This window comes from Molossus molossus, unplaced genomic scaffold (assembly GCF_014108415.1).
Source record: "Molossus molossus isolate mMolMol1 unplaced genomic scaffold, mMolMol1.p scaffold_m16_p_4, whole genome shotgun sequence".
NCBI classification, from domain to species: domain Eukaryota; kingdom Metazoa; phylum Chordata; class Mammalia; order Chiroptera; family Molossidae; genus Molossus; species Molossus molossus.
Genome location: NW_023425377.1, coordinates 62,338,446 through 62,356,431, shown reverse-complemented (window position 1 = coordinate 62,356,431; position 17,986 = coordinate 62,338,446). Strand labels below are relative to the sequence as shown.

Genomic DNA, 17,986 nt, shown 5'->3' with positions numbered 1-17,986 from the left:
TTCTGTTATGATTTTAAATAATTTATTATCATTATTATTATTATTATTATTATTTTAATCCTTACTCGAGGATACTTTTCCATTTATCTTCAGACAGAGTGGGAGGGAGGGAGAAAGAGACAGAGAGAATCATTGATGTGAAAGAGACACATCAACTGGTTGCCTCCCGCACAACCCTGACCAGGGTGGAAAGAACGGCAACCAAAGTTCGTGCCCTTGATCAGACTCGAACCTGTGACTCCTTGGTCCGTGGGCTGACACTTTAACTACTGAGCCAAACCAGCCAGGGCTAATTAATGTAATTTGATTAGAGAACATGATATAAATAATATTCATTCTTTTATTGAGATCCTTTTGTGATGCAGAACGTGATAGATTTTTGTGACTATTCCATATGTTCTTGAAAAGGATGTGTTCTCTATTTATTGAATTGTCCTTTATAACGTTGATTATTTTTTCTGCTTGGACTATGAGTTACTTTTGGATTTCTGTCAAAATCTTCAACTGCAGTTATTGATTTATCTGTTTCTCACCATAGTCCTATCAATTGTTGCTTGTGTTTTGAGGCTGTATTTGAGATATGTATATTTCATGATTAGCATATACTGTGAATTTTCATTATTCATGAATTCTGTATTTGTGTGTATACCTCCTGGCTAAAATTTATTTGTAATACCCAAATCAGTACACATAGTGCTTTTTGTGGTCCTAGGTCCTCTCAGCAGAAGGAGCTAGGAAGTGTGTATACACACACACACACACACACACACACACACACACACACACTAACCTACACATACACTTTTAAAAAAAATGTTTTTGTTGTTTTTTTAGAGAGAAAGAGAGGAAGGGAGGCGGAGAGAGGGATAGAAACAATGATGATGAGAGAGAAACATCTATCTGCTGCCTCCTTCACACCCCGTATTGGGAATTGAGCCCACAATTTGGCATGTGCCCTGATCGGGAATAGAACTGACGACCTCTTGGTGCATGGATCGACCCTCAACCTGAGCCACACCAGCCAGGCTACACTCATATTTTTATTTATTTCGTAACCTATCTGTGTGTATCTTAAAAAGCATGAGTTCATAATGATACCTCTGATTACAGTCCATCACAAGGTTCATTCTAGCCTCCCCCCTTTCCTGACTCTCAATATGGTCACTTATCTGTTCAATCCTAGTATACCCATAAAATAGATACATAACAGCAAACTCATAATAGCAGACTCATACTGTGAAAAACAAATTTACTAACTAGAGTTACAGTATTTGTATATTTCTTTGTGTCTTTAGCCTTGTATTATGCAGTCAATATGCTGTTTTCCAAAGTTACTTGGGTTAGTTTCCCCTGCCCCCCATCTCCTTTTTTGTTGCTTTGTTATCCACTTACAATACAGTTAGGTTCATCTGTTAGTCTTTATATTCCATTTTAGATTTCTTTCACATCTTGGTTGGTTCATTTACTTATCTTAGAAGGCACATGTAAAACATTACTGAGGTTCTAAAGGTCAAAGCTATTCAGAAAGGTATGCTTTGAGAAGTGTTACTCTCTCCTCATCCCTCTTAACCTGTTCCCACTTCCCCCTCCTTCCCACACCTCTCTGTGCTCCTTGTAAGTAACCCAGTGCTTTAGTTTTTGATTTATGCTTCCCATATTTTGTATGCACATGTGTATTTCTTATATCCCCTTCTTTTTGCATTAACAGTAGCATACTATAGATACTCTTTTGTACTCTTCTTTTTTCATTCAACATTGTATCCTGGAAATCACTCCAAATCAGTTTAAAGAGATCTTTCTCGCTTTTTAAAAATATATATAGCTTCTTAGTACTTCATTGTGTGAATCTCTCAACCTCTCTCCTATGTATGGTTGTTTATGTTCCTTCCAGTATTTTGCTATTACAAACAATGCTGAAACCTTGTGCATGTGTATTTTATTATTATTGGAGGTGTATTTTCAGAGTAGACTCCTAGGAGTTATCAAAAGTTAAATGAATATGTAGTTTTGTCAGTTTTTGCCAAATTGTTTTTTACTATGCATTCTTTCAAATGTAGTCAGATTTATCCATCTTTTTAAAAAAATTTTCCTTCATATTTTTAGTTATTAGTTACAAAGCTTTTTCCCACACTAAAGCTAAAGAAGATCTCACCTACATGTTTTCTTTTAGAATTTGTGTGGTTTTATTTTGATACATTTAGATCCCATTTCTATTAGTCATTTATTATGTGAGATATGGCTCTAACTTTTTTTTAAATGTGACCAGTTGTCCCAGAGACATTTATTAAGTACATCATTATCAAAGTGATTTAGGATACCACCTTTATTATATACTTATTTTTATATGTACTCAGATTAATTTCTGGACTATTTTATTCCACTGGTAGGTATATTTATATATTTGCCAGTACCATTGCTTTAATTGTAGAAACTTTAAAGTATGCTTTCACATTCAGTAGGGCTAGTCCCCCTCATAATTTTTCTTTTTTAATGTTTCTTTTTGGTATGTGCCCCTACCGGGAACCAAACCCAGGACTCTCTGGTCTGCAGGCCGATGCTCCAACCGCTGCGCCAAACCGGCCAGAGCTTTTTCAGTGTTGTTTGTTTGTTTGTTTGTTTTTCTGGCTGTTTCCTGGCTGTTCTTGTATGGTCCCTCCCCACCTATGTAAATGTTAGTATCAGTTTGTCTAACTCCATAGAATAGCTTTTTGTTTTTTTAATTGGAATTACAATGATATCATAAATTAAATTAGGAAGAACTGCCATCTTTTGATGTTGAATCATCCTATTCAAGAATAAGGGAGAAAAAAAAAATGGCGGCGGAGTGAATGGAGCTACACAGACCGTTTCCCAGGACCAAACTGGATTTACAACGAAAATAAAAACAAATCATCAGGAAGGGGCAACCGAAAGGCAGCCTGGAGGACCACATAACCAGGGACACTGACTCAATCCTGGTAGGCTTGCGAGGACACGAGAGGGGGCCGGGAGCCCACGGTCCGCAGCGGCCTGGGCTGGGACTAGCAGACTCAGCTGGGACCAGGGGACTCAGCTAGAAGCTGCTGCCGCCTCTGCTGCGTCCATGACCGCGGCTGAGTCCTGTGAATTCGGCTGAGTGCTACACCCTTGGCTGGTGCCGCAGACTCGGCTGCCCTTAGCTGGGAGCAGCGCCCTTGGGTTAAAAGTCCCAGGCAGCTCCATGACGAAGAGTCTGAACAGAGGCTAAATTGGCAGCCGCCACTCACCTTGGGCTCCGGCAGAGGGAAGGCAGACTGGACTGGAACTGTGTGGGGACACTTGGGATTTGGAGGGTGCTCAGACCTTTTGCTGAGTGCAGCCACGCAGGACTGTGGTCATCTTACTCCTTTCCAGGGCCCTTGAGAGAGGCAGCGGACCCTCCCGTGGAGATTCAACCCCACCTAGTGGCCATTAAAATGCTAATTGAGGCCCATTAACAACCAGCATCTGCCCCACCCTCGGGAAATCCTCTTACACTGAGCACCTGAGGGAGTTTTTCAGGCAACTCAGAAACCAAGGTTCCTCAGGTGACCTCTACTAATAGCCTCCAGGCAAAAAAAAAAAGCTAGAGGAAAGTTCAGACATGACAGTGGTGTTTAAACTGGGTCCTCCCTGCCTCATCTAAACCCAGGAGAGGAAGCCACAAACAGCAGAACACCAACACCCACGGGGAAAATTTGGCAGACTCCAAAAACCACTGTGATAGCCAAAATGGTGAAAAACAGAAACAAAAGCCAAATGAAAGAACAAGAGACCTCTACCGAAGATGAGATAAATGAAGTGCAGTTAAGCAAGTTAACAGAACTGGAATTCAGGGCCATGATCTTGAGGAAGCTCAACAGCATGTGTAAGAACATGAGCACCATGAGTAAAGACATAGAAATGTTGAAAATCAACCAGTTTCAAGTTAAAAACGACATATCAGAAATGAAAACCACATTGCAAGGTCTAAAAAGCAGAGTAGAGGAAGCTGAGGACTGGATAAGTGAATTAGAAGACAGGGTAGAAAAAATTAACCAATCAAAAAACCAAAAGGAAAAAACGATTAAAAAACAGGAAGATAGCTTAAGAGAACAGTGGGACAACTGGAAACGTAATAATATTCGCATCATAGGAGTCCCCGAAGAAGAAGAAAATGAGCAAGGATTAGAGAATATATTCAAAGAAATAGTGACAGAAAACTTTCCTAATTGGTGAAGGAAGAAGGCTTCAAATTCAAGAAGCACAGAGAGCCCCAAGTAAGAAGAACCCACACAGGCCCACACCAAGACACATAGTAATCAAAATGCCAAAAACTAAAGACAAAGAGAGAATCCAAAAAGCAACAAGAGATAAGCAACAGGTTACCACAAAGGAAACCCCATAAGGCTCTCAGCTGACTTCTCACAAGAAACACTACAGGCCAGAAGGGAATGGCATGAAGTAATCAAGGTCATGAAAAACAAGGATCTGAATCCAAGACTATTCTACCCAGCAAGGCTAATAATTCAAAATGGAAGGTGAAATAAAGAGCTTCCCAGACAAAAAAAGGCTAAGGGAATAAATTAGCATCAAACCAGCACTGCAAGAAATGTTAAAAGGACTACTGTAATTAGCAGGAGAAATGGGAAGAAAAATATAACCACACTAAACAAAAATGGCAATAAATAAGTACATATCAATAATCACCTTAAATGTAAGTGGATTGAATGCTCCCATAAAAAGACACAGAGTAGCTGATTGGATAAGAAAGCATGACTCGTCTATATGTTGTTTACAAAAGACCCACTTCACAACAAAAGACTCACATAGATTGAAAGTGAAGGGATGGAAAAAATCTTCCAAGCAAACGAAAAGGAAAAAAAAAGCTGGGGTAGCATTACTCATATCTGATAAAACAGACTTCAAAATGAAGGCCATAACTAGAGACAAAGAAGGCCACTACATAATATTGAAAGGATCTATCCAACAGGAAGATATAACCTTGATAAACATATATAGAAGCACCAACATATATTAAAAATCTTATGGAGGACTTCAATGGAGAAATCGACAGCAATACAGTCATAGCAGGGGACTTCAACACCCCACTGACATCACTGGATAGATCCTCTAGACAAAAAATTAGCAAGGAAACAGAGACTCTAAATGAAGCACTAGACCAAATGGATTTAATCGATATCTACAGAGAATTACACCCCAAAACTACAGAATTCACATTCTTAAGGGCACATGGGACATTCTCAAAGATAGACCACATGTTAGGGCACAAACTAAGTTTCTACAAATTCAAGAAGACTGAAATCATATCAAGCATCTTCTCAGATCACAATGGCATGAAACTAGAAATCAATTGCAAGAAGAACATACAAAGACATTTGAACACATGGAAGCTAAATAGCATGTTATTAAACAATGAATGGGTCACCGAGGAGATCAAGAAAGAAATCAAAAACTTCTTGGAAACCAATGAAAATGAAGACACAACAACACAAAATCTATGGGATGCAGCGAAAGCAGTTCTGAGAGGGAACTTTATAGCTCTACAGGCCTACCTCAAATAACAAGAAAAATCGCTAATAGACTATCTAACCTCACAACTTAAAGAACTAGAGAGCAAACAAAAAGAAAACCCCAGAGCAAGTAGAAGGAAGGAAATAGTAAAGATCAGAGCAGAAATAAACGACATAGAGACCAAAAAAAACAAACAAACCAATTCAAAGGATCAATGAAACAAAGAGCTGGTTTTTCAAAAAGATAAACAAGATTGATGGACCATTAGCTAGACTCACCAAGAGAAAATGAGAGAGAACCCAAATGCACAAAATCAGAAATGAAAGAGAAGTAACAACTGACACCACAGAAATACAAAAGATCGTTAACAACTACTAGGAACAATTATATCGCAACAAATTTGACAATCTAAGTGAAATGGACAAATTTCTAGAAACACATAGTCTCCCAAAACTGGACCAGGAAGAGATAGAAAACTTGAACAGACCAATAACAACTAAGGAAATTGAAGATGTAATGAAGACTCTCCCAGCAAACAAAAGCCCAGGCCTGGGTGGCTTCACCGGGGAGTTTTACCGAACATTCAAAGAAGAACTAACACCCATTCTCCTCCAACTATTTCAAAAAATTCAAGAAGAAGGAAGACTTCCAAACTCGTTTTATGAAGCCAGCATAATTCTAATTCCAAAACCAGAAAAAGACATTACAAAGAAAGAAAACTACAGGCTAATACCCCTGATGAACATAGAGGCCAAAATCCTGAACAAAATACTAGCAAATCGGCTCCAGCAATACACCAAAAAAATCATCCACCATGACCAAGTGGGATTCATCCCAGGGATGCAAGGCTGGTACAATATTCGCAAATCAATAAACGTGATACACCACATAAATAAAATGAAGAATAAAAACCACATGGTCATATCAATAGATGCCGAAAAAGCCTTTGACAAAATCTAGCATCCATTTCTGATAAAAACGCTCAGCAATGTGGGAATAGAGGGATCATATCTAGACATAATAAAAGCCACATATGAAAGACCTACAACCAACATCATACTCAATGGGCAAAAACTAAAAGCATTTCCCTTAAGAACAGGAACAAGGCAAGGATGCCCACTTTCGCCACTCTTATTTAACATAGTACTGGAGTTCTTAACCATAGCAATCAGACAGGAAGAAAAAATAAAAGGGATCCAAATTGGAGAGGAGGAAGTGAAACTGTCATTATTTGCAGATGACATGATACTATACGTAGAAAACCCCAAATACTCCATCAAAAAGTTACTAGACTTAATAAATGAATTTGGCAAAGTAGCAGGATACAAAATTAACGTCAAGAAATTGATGGCATTTTTATACACCAATGATGAAATCACAGAAAGAGAAACTAAGAAAACAATTCCATTTATCATAGTGGCAAAACAATTAAGATACCTAGGAATAAACTTAACCAAATAAATAAAGGACCTATTCGCAGAAAACTACAGGTCATTAAAAAAAGAAATAGAGGAAGATATAAAAAAGTGGAAGCACATACCCTGTTCATGGACTGGGAGAATTAACATCATTAAAATGTCCATATTACCCTAAGCAATCTATAGATTCAGTGCAATCCCCATCAAAATACCAACGGCATACTTCAGAGAATAGAACAAGTACTTCAGAAGTTCATATGGAACCAACAAAGACCTCGAAAAGCCACAGCAATCTTGAAAAGGAAGAACAAAGTTGGAGGGATCACATTACCAGATTTCAGGTTATACTACAAAGCCACCGTAATCAAAACAGCCTGGTACTGGCACAAGAACAGGCATATAGACCTGTGGAACAGAACAGAGAACCCAGAAGTGGACCCAAGGCAATATGCTCAATTAATATTTGACAAAGGTGGCAAGAGCGTACAGTGGAGTAAGGACAGCCTCTTTAATAAATGGTGCTGGAAAATTGGACAGCTACATGCAGAAAAATGAAACTAGACCATCAACTTACACCATACACAAGAATAAACTCAAAATGGATAAAAGACTTCAATATGACTCATGAATCCATAAAAATCCTAGAAGAAACTGTAGGCAACAAAATTTCAGACATCATACGCAGAAGAATTTTCACTGATATATCACCTAAGGCAATAGAAACAAAGGAGAAAATGAACACATGAGACTACATCAAACTCAAAAGCTTCTGCACAGCGAAAGATACAATCATCAAAATTGTAAGGCTACCCACTGTATGGGAGAGCATAATTGCCAATGATATATCAGATAAGGGGTTAATTTCCAATATATATAGAGTGCTCATACAACTCCACAAAAGGAAGACAAAGAACCCAATTAAAAAATGGGCTGAGGAACTAAATAGACACCTCTCCAAACAGGACATACAAATGGCTAAGAGACATGACGAAATGCTCATCATCACTAATCATCAGAGAGATGCAAATTAAAACAACAATGAGGTATCACCTCACACCTGTCCAAATGGCTGCCATCAACAAATCATCAAACAGCAAGTGTTCGCAAGGGTGCGGAGAAAAGGGGACTCTAGTACACTGCTGGTGGGGTGCAGCCACTATGGAAACAATATGGTGTTACCTCAAAAAATTAAAAATTGAACTTCCATTTGACCCAGTGATCGCACTTCAAGGAATATACCCTAAGAAGCCTGAAACACCAATCAGAAAGAATAGATGTACCCCCATGTTTGTAGCAGCACTATTTACAATAGCTACGATCTGGAAACAGCCCAAGTGTCCATCAGTAGACGAATGGATAAAAAAGCAGTGGTACATATACACAATGGAGTACTACGCAGCTGTAAGAAAGAAAGATCTCTTATCCTTTGAGACTACATGGAGGGACCTGGAAAGTATCATCCTACGTGAAACAAGCCAAACAGAAAGACAAGTATCATATGATCTCACTTATTTGTGGAATATAATGAACATAACAGTCTGAGGAATGGGGTAGTCCCAGAGATGTGTAAGTGGGGTACAGACTGACAATCCCCAGGATGGGGGGTGGTGGGGGAGAGATAAACCACAGAACTTATATGCATGTATGCATGAACAGTGGACATGGACAACAAAGTGGGGACAGGGCAGGGAGGGAGGGGGAGGGGTCAATCAGTGGGGGAAGAAGGAGAAACATCTGTAACAAAAATTAATAAATAAATAAATTAAGAAAAAAAAGAATAAGGAATGTCTCTGTTTATATCTACTTTGTGTATTTTGGGAGGGTTTTACATTTTTCCTGGTTTGAGATTTGTACATATATGTATTCTTGTGTGTTTAATCTTCTTTACTGCTATTGGAAATGGAATTTTCTCTCCTATTGTCTCCTTATTATTTGTATATATGAAGGCTATTGATTTTGTATATTAATTTTTATATTCTGCCCTGTTACTGAATTTTTTTATTATTTGAGTTTTATCATTGATTTTTCTTGAGTTTTTCAGGTATATTATATTATCTGCAAATAGAGATCGTTTTTTTTCTTTATCCATTCTTAAGCCTGTAATTGATTGCTTTTATCTAATTCCATTGGCCAGTGCCTCTAAGTACAGTGTTAAATAATAGCAGAGATAGTGGATATCTTTGCCTTGTTCCTGATTTTAGTGAAACTGTTTCTAGTGTTTCTTTATTAAATAAAATACAGGTTTTATGAATAAGGTATATATTATATATGTGTAGGTTCCTTTATCACAGAGTTCTAGGTATTTGTATAGAACATGGGAACAGAAATTAAGGAGAGATTTCTATGAAGGCTACTCTCTATGCCCTGTCTAATTCTAGGGCAATGGCATATCACATTCAAAAGCTGAAGGTTTCATGTTTCAACTTGGGAATAGTAATAAGGTATGCCATTACACGTCATTTGAATTTATATAAGTTATCTTTGTACATTGTCATGGTCACAAATAAACACTTTATTCTTGTATTTGTCTTATAGTGTATACTGTTTCTATGGAGTTTAAAGATTAATCATCCCAAAACATTGTTTCTGCTTCGGGGAAATCATGAATGCAGGCATCTTACAGAATATTTCACCTTCAAACAGGAATGTAAGTATAATTGCTTCTTCAGAACTTTTCTAGTTACCTTTTAGTCAGTGCCAAAGTGAATAAAACATAAAGAAAAAAGAAGCTAATAGAGTTCAAATGCTTCCTGTTTTTTTGTTTTTGTTTTTTCCTGGTAAATAAAATTCTATCTTTTAACACATTTATCTTGAAAATAACTTTTAGGTTTCCCTCTCTATTTTTATAAAATATTACATTTAGTGTATTTGAAAAACATAGAAAAGTCCAAAAAAAGATAAAAATTGTCCACAGCCATACCAGTGAAAGATAATCACTACTATCTTAATATTTGGGATGTAGTCTTCTGTTCTTTTCTATATACATAAAAACTTATCATGAAATAGTTAAGATATATTTATATTTTTATTTATTTATTTATTTAAGTAAAATTTGGGCCCAGCCAGTGTGGGTTACTGGTTATACCAAGAAGTCAGGGCATATGCCTAGGCTGGGAGCCAAGTCCCCAGTGGGGGACATTCAGGAGGCAGCCAGTCGATTTTCTCTCTCATCAGTGTTTCTCTCTCTCTCTCTCTCTCTCTCTCTCTCTCTCTCTCTCTCAAAATCAATAAGAAAAAAACTGGCTCATTGTGGACTATTTAATAAATTTCTCTTTTCACTTTATGTAATAGCATTTTTTCATATTATTAAATAGTTTACCATGATTTTAAAATGTTATTTTAAGTTTTTTAAAGTATTTCATTTTGCCCTGGCCGGTTTGGCTCAGCGGTTAAAGCGTCGGCCTGCAGTCCAGAGAGACCTGGGTTTGTTTCCCCCTAAGGGCACGTATCTCGGTTGCAGTTTGTCCCCGGCCCTGGTTGGGTCGTGTGGTCGTGCGGTCCTGCAGGTGGCATCCACTGGATGTGTCCTTTTCGTGTCTATGTCTCTCTCTCTCTCCCTCCCTCCCACTCTATCTGAACAAAATATGGAAAAACGTCCTTAGGTGAGGATAAAAAAAAAAATTTTTTTTTCATTTTATGAATGTATTGCCAATTTAGTAACAACTGTGGGACATTTAGATTGTTTCCAACTATAAATAATACTATAATAGTAATAAAAAGTTTATTATAAATAGAATTTTTTTGAAAGTCTAAACATTATTTGCTGTTTAAAAACAAACAAACAAACAAAAACACCCTCACAGATTTCTATGACAATTTTAGGTACTTATAGTTGGCTTTAACTAACATTCAGTGTGATGGTGACTCTACTGGGGATGTTTGGGAGAACGTGCCCCAGGAAATTTGCACTTACTGTTTATTATTGCCCCAGATACCTATCTGCTTGTAAGACCTACATCCCTACCTCATTCATGGCATCTCTTTTTTTTTTTATTCTCACCCGAGGACTTTTTTTTTTTGATATTTTGTTCAGATAGAGTGGAAAGGAGAGAGAGAGAGAGAGAGAGAGAGAGAGAAACATCGACGTGAAAGGGACACATCGAGTGGTTGCCACCCACACGATTAAACTGCAACCGAGGTACATGCCCTTAGCAGGAACCGAACCCCGGTCTCTCTGAACCGCAGGCTGATGCTCTAACCACTGAGCCAAACCGGCCAGGGCCATGGCATCTCTTGGGAGATTTTCTTCATTGGTTGCTTTTTCTAAATTAAAATCTCATCATTTTACTCTCACACCCTACTTTTTTTCATAGTATCTGTCAACACTTGAAATTTCTATATATTTTATAGATAAAATTTATATGTTTTTTAATATATTTACTTGTTACTGTCCTTGTCTCCCACCTGAATTTAGGCTGTATGATGGCAGGGACATACTTTTTTCACTGTTGTTTTCTGATAACAATATCTAATAACTCATAGGAGATGCTTACTAAATGTTGGTTGAATTAATTTGTTGAATAGGATGATCATCTATGATTTGTATCTTTAGGACAAACTCTCAAAAGAGAATTATTCGGTCAGAGAACATAAACATTTTATTTTTATTTTTAATCCTAACCAGAGAATATGTTTCTATTGATTTGAGAAAGACACACACACAGAGAAGAGAGACAGATAGACACATAGATCTGTTGCCTCCTGCACGTGCTCTGACTGGGAATTGAACCTGAAACCTTTTTGGTGCACGGGAGGACACTCCAACCAACCAAGAGTCACCAAGCCAGGGCAGAGGGTCTGAACATTTTAAAGAGCCCTGGCTGTTTTGGCTCAGTGGATAGAGCATTGACTCTCGGGTTTGATTCCCGGTCAAGGGCACATACCTTGGTTTTAGGTTCGATCCCCAGCCCTGGTTGAGGTTGTTTAGGAGGCAGCTGATCGATGTGTCTCTCTCACTTCTCATTTCTCCCTCTTTTGCTCCCTCTCTCCCTCCCACTGTCTCTAAAAATCAATGGAAGAAATATCCTTGGGTGAGGATTAACAAAAATAACCCAAAAAACAAAAACAAAAAGAAAAATGGAAGGCAAACTAAATTTCTTGGGTCTGGTCTGGCTCTAAAATCTACCTCTTTCCCTAAATAATCTTGAACATATAAAAATAGTTTGCTGTTCATATAATTGATAATTTGATTATGGATTTCACTCTGTGGTCCTGTTCATATTTTTCTTCAGATTACTATCTTGGCTGAATATATTATAAAATATTTAAAGCTTTATTCCGAGAAGAGTATTCAACATAGAAAAAAACCTTTTAAATTTGTTTTCAGTTTCAGAGTTTATTCAACCCCCTCACTGGTAGATGGATTACAATTTAGTAGTGTCCCACTTGCTTATATTAACTTTAGTTGCCTACAGCTTCCTATATTGAAGTTGGTAGTTGTAATGACAGTTCTTCCTCCTAATAGAGCCTACCAGGAAAGGTAATTCTTCTTACAAGAGATATTAGAGTATAAACACTTAAAAAAATCCCTCTGACAGAAAAATCAGCTACAGGTGGGCAAGATACAATATAGATCATTCTATCCCTTGGTACTCATTATAATAAACACTATAAATCAGTAGATAATATAATCAGGGAGTTTTAAAAATTTAGGTCTACTGTGGTAAGTTTATTTAAATTGATGTAAAGTATTTGAAAAACAATTTTGGAATATCTGTAAACATTTTGAACCAGCTGTTTGACTTCTAGGAATTTATCATGCAGATTATATTGGTTTTTTAGTGCTACATAACACATTACCACAAATTTAACTGCTTAAAATAATACACTTATTACCTTATAGTTACTGTAAGTCAGGAGGTCAGGCACAGTATGGCTGAATTCTCTGCTCAGGGTCTCAGTGAGTCAAAATCAAGGTGTCACCAGGGCTGCAGTTTTCATTTGGAGCTTGGGATCTTTTTCCAAGCTCTGTAGTCACAATCGTCGTGACTGTAGGATTAAGGGCCCCATTTTCCTACTAACTGTTGGCCGGGGTCTGCCCTCACCTTCTAGAGACTGTTCGCAGTTCCTTGCCATGTGGCTCCCTAGACTATTCACAACATGAATGTCTGCTTTCTTCCAGCCTGCCAGAATGCATCTCTCTGCTTTCCTCTTCTGTGATTAGCCACCTAGAGAAAACCCTTTGCTTTTCAAAGGCTGGCCTGACTGGCTAGGCCTACCTAGGAGAAATCTCCCTTTTACCATAATGAAATGTAATTATGGGAGTCTCAACATATTCACAGGGTCCACCTACTCAAAGGGGAAGAGATTATACAAAGATCTTGCAGGTCACTTTAGAATTATGCCTACCACACTGTCTACTCATAAGAAAACAATAAGATATGGATTTATATGGATGTTCATTATAGTGTTAATTGTAATAGCAAAAATATATATATATATATATATATCGAGAGAGAGAGAGAGAGAGATAATCGTCAATAAGGGGCTACTTGAATAAGTGATACTACATCTAAAAAAATGGAATACTAGGCAGCTGTTGAAAAATCAAGGTGAATCTAGATGTATTGATATGGAAAGATGTTCAGGTATATTATTAGGTGACATAAATCATTTTGCAGAACATGTATAATGTGATCTCCTTTGTAAATTAGATATATCATGTGCAGAAGAAATTGGTAATAGTGATTACCTGTGGGGAGTTGGGTCAGGAGGGCTTGCACTGCTTAAATTACCTTTCATCATCAAGCACTATTATTATAATTTTTTTTAAACTGGTAACTTTAAAATTACCCAGTTGGGTCCCAAGCATTTAAAAGGTTTTTTCCCCAGGCAATTCTGCTATGTGCCGCTGGTTAAGATGGCCAGCTCCTGAGGCTTGGAAGGTATCTACAACTTGTCGTTTGAGAACCACTTAACCAAATAGTTTAAAAATTAGCAATATTTTGCATTGGTTTTCAAAGTCAAATATGAGGGTATTTTTTTTGTTTGTTTGTTTTTTATCCTCACCCAAGGATATTTTTCCATTTTTTGTACAGATAGAGTGGGAGGGAGAGAGAGGAAGGGAGAGAGAGAGAGAAACATCGATGTGAAGGGACACATCGAGTGGCTGCCACCCGCACGACCAACCAGGGCCGGGGACAAACTGCAACCGAAGTACGTGCCCTTAGCGGGAACCGAACCCGGGTCTCTCCGGACCGCAGGCCGACGCTCTAACCGCTGAGCCAAACTGGCCAGGGCGAGGGTATTTTTTTATTCCTCTGTTCCTTTACCTGTGAAAATTAAATAACATATCAAGCAGTTAACAAACGCTCTGGAATGCTCAATATTTAGAAATAGAAAAGTAATGAAGAAGGCTGACTATGGATGCCTCTGTTCTGAATTAAGTTTCAATTGTTTTTTTCTGTAACATGTTATCTAATTCTCCCTCTGTTTTCTCAGAGTTATTTATTTATTTACTTATTTTTTGACCAGTATAATTGATTCACTCTTTTTAGAAGATGGAACAATAAGTTCAGGAAACATTGTATCTCATTTGCACAGAATTTCTTGTCTCAGGTTTTTCTTTACTTCTCACATGCTTTAATTTAGTTAACCCAGGTTTCTTTCTTTTTTTTCTTATCTGCCAAGATACTTCATCTGTTTCATTTTAATGCTGCATCTGAAATGTAAATAAATCTTGGAACAAGCACATAAATTCAAGTACAATTTCAAATTTTATTTCTATATAAGGAAAGAACGTGTGGTGCTTTACATGGGTGTTTTTACCAGTAAGTCGATCTCTCTTAAAGAGTCACAGTGGCTTTTAGAAACAGCACCTTATAATTACTATTTAAGTGATGCTTAGTTCCAGATTGTGCAGCTGCAATCTTGTTCTTATTTCTAAAGGGGGTAGGTGGAGGCTTTTCTTTCTTTAATATCAATTTTTTTTTTATAAATCATTTTTTATTTTTCAATTATAGTTGACATACAATATTATATCAGTTTCAGGTGTACACCCCAGTGATTAGACATTATAAAAGTTATTAAGTGATCATCCTGAAAAATCTCATCCCCATCTGATACCATACATAGTTACTAGAATATTATTGTCTGTATTCCCTATGCTGTACTTTGCACCCCTATGACTACACTATAACTACTAATTGTACTTCTAAATTTCATCACCTTTTTCATCTGACCCCCTTCTCATCTGGCTACCATCAAAATGTTTTCTGTACCTAGGAGTTTGTTTCTATTTTGCTTGTTTTTTATTTTTAGATTCAATTATTGATAGATATATATTGCCTTTTTTATTGTTCATATTTTTATCTTTTTTTCCTTCTTCTTAAAGAAGAATCTTTAACATTTCATGCCATACTGATTTGGTGTCGATGAACTCTTTTCGCTTTTTCTTGTCTGGGAAGCTCTTTATCTGACCTTCATTTCTAAATGATAGCTTTGCTGGGTAGAGTAATCTTGGTTGTCTTTGCTTTTCATCACTTTGAGTGTTTCTTGCCACTCCCTTCTGATATGTAGAGTTTCTGTTGAGAAATCAGCTTACAGTCTTATGGGCACTTCCTTATAGGTAACTGCTTTTCTCTTGCTGCTTTTAAGATTCTGTCTTTGTTTTTACCTTTGGCATTAATTCTGATGTGTCTTGGTGTGGGCCTCTTTGGATTCATCTTCTTTGGGACTCTCTGGGCTTCCTGGACTTGTGTCTATTTCTTTACCAGGTAAGGGAAGTTTTCTTTATTTTTTTATTTTTTATTTATTTATTCATTTTTTATCCTCACCCGAGGACATTTTTCCATTTTTTGGTCAGATAGTGAGAGGGAGAGAGAGAGAGAGAAACATCGACGTGAAAGCGACACATCGAGTGGTTGCCACCCACACGACCCAACCAGGGCTGGGGACAAACTGCAACCAAGGTACGTGCCCTTAGCGGGAACCGAACCCAGGTCTCTCCGGACTGTAGGCCGACGCTCTAACCGCTGAGCCAAACCGGCCAGGGCAACCAGGTAAGGGAAGTTTTCTGTCATTATTTTCTCAAATAGGTTTTCAATTTCTTCTTCTCTATTTTCTTTGTGGCACCCCCATGATGCAAGTGTTGGTATGCTTGAAGTTGCCCCAGAGTTTCCTTATACTATCTTTATATTTTTAGATTCTTTTTTCTTTTTGCTGTTCGGATTGCATGTTTTTTTTCATCAAATTCCAAATCTTTGACTTGGTTTCCGGTATCCTCTACTCTACTGTTGATTCCATGTGAATTATTCTTCATTTCAGTTAGTGAATCCTTTATTTCTGACTGGTCCTTTTTTATGTTGCTGATATTTGCACTAAGTTCTTTGAAGTTCTCACTAAGTTCCTTGATGTTCTCATTAAGTTCCTTGAGCATCCTTATAACCATTGTTTTGAACTCTGTATCTGATAGTTTGCTTGCTTCTATTTCATTTACTTTTTTTCTGGAGATTTCTCTTGTTCTTTCATGTGCAACGTGTTTCTTTGTGTTGCATTTTGGTGCTTCCCTGTGTTTATGTCTTTTTTAAATCTTACTTATATGTAAAATCATTTTTTTTGTTTTAATTTTATTTTTGTTACAGATGTTTCTCGTTTTTTACCCCATGACACCCTCCTCCCCATCCCCCCCGCCCCGTCCCTGGCTTTGTTGTCCATGTCCATTGGTTATGCATACATGCATATAAGTTCTGTGGTTTACCTCTTCCCACCCCTCACCACCCCCTCTTCTGAGGGTTGTCAGTCTATACCCTACTTCCGTGTTTTTGGGTCTACCCTATTCCTCAGACTGTTATATTCATTACATTCCATATATAAGTGAGATCATGTGGTATTTCTCTTTTTCTGATTGGCTTGTTTCACTTAGGATAATACTTTCCAGGTCCCTCCATGTAGTCTCAAAGGATAAGAGATCTTTCTTTCTTACAGCTGCATAGTACTCCATTGTGTATATGTACCACAGCTTTTTCATCCATTCATCTACTGATGGACACTTGGGCTCTTTCCAGATCGTAGCTATTGTAAATAGTGCTGATATGAACATGGGGGTACATATATTCTTTCTGATTGTTGTTTTAGGCTTCTTAGGGTATATTCCTTGAAGTGGGATCACTGGGTCAGATAGTACTTCAATTTTTAATTTTTTGAGGTAACACCATATTGTTTTCCATAGTGGCTGCACCAGTCTGCATTCCCACCAGCAGTGCACTAGAGTCCCCTTTTCTCTACTCTCTCGCCAACACGTGTTTGATGATTTGTTGATGGCAGCCATTTGGACAGGTATGAGGTGATACCTCATTGTTGTTTTAATTTGCATCTCTCTGATGATTAGTGATGTCAAGCATTTCTTCATATGTCTCTGAGCCATTTGTATGTCCTGTTTGGAGAGGTGTCTATTCAGCTCCTCTGCCCATTTTTGAATTGGGTTCTTTGTCTTCCTTTTGTTGAGTTGTATGAGTACTCTATATATTTTGGAAATTAACCCCTTATCTGATGTATCATTGGCAATGATGTTCTCCCGTACAGTGGGTTGCCTTTCCATTTTGATGGTTGTTCCTTTTACGGTGCATAAGCTTTTGAGTTTGATGTAGTCCCATGTGTTCATTTTCTCCGTTGTTTCTGTTGCCTTAGGGGATGTATCAGTGAAAATTCTGCTGCATATGATGTCTGAAATTTTGTTGCCTACAGTTTCTTCTAGGGTTTTTATGGATTCATGAGTCACATTTAAGTCTTTTATCCATTTTGAGTTTATTCTTGTTTATGGTGTAGTTTAATTTTTTTTGCATGTACCTGTCCAATTTTCCCAACACCATTTATTAAAGAGGCTGCTCTTGCCACCTTTGTCAAATATTAATTGAGCATACTGCCTTGGGTCCATTTCGGGTTCCCTAGTCTATTCCACTGGTCCATATGCCTGTTCTTGTGCCAGTACCAGGCTGTTTTGGTTACAGTCGCTTTGTAGTATAACCTGATATCTGGTATTGTGATCCCACCTACTTTGTCCTTCTTTGTCAAGATTGCTGTGGCTATTCAGGGTCTTTTTTGGTTCCATATGAACTTTT

The 17,986-nt window shown here is 37.6% G+C and overlaps 1 protein-coding gene across 5 annotated transcripts in view; it reads left to right on the top strand.

Moving 5' to 3' along the window:
* Positions 1 to 17,986, top strand: part of PPP3CC (protein phosphatase 3 catalytic subunit gamma) — a 159,819-nt gene that overhangs the window by 74,019 nt on the left and 67,814 nt on the right. For all 5 annotated transcript variants that reach the window (XM_036281742.1, XM_036281738.1, XM_036281741.1 and 2 more), the window contains exon 4: positions 9,465 to 9,576. In XM_036281742.1, coding sequence (XP_036137635.1) covers positions 9,465 to 9,576 — 112 coding nt within the window. The remainder of the gene's footprint in view (positions 1 to 9,464; positions 9,577 to 17,986) is intronic.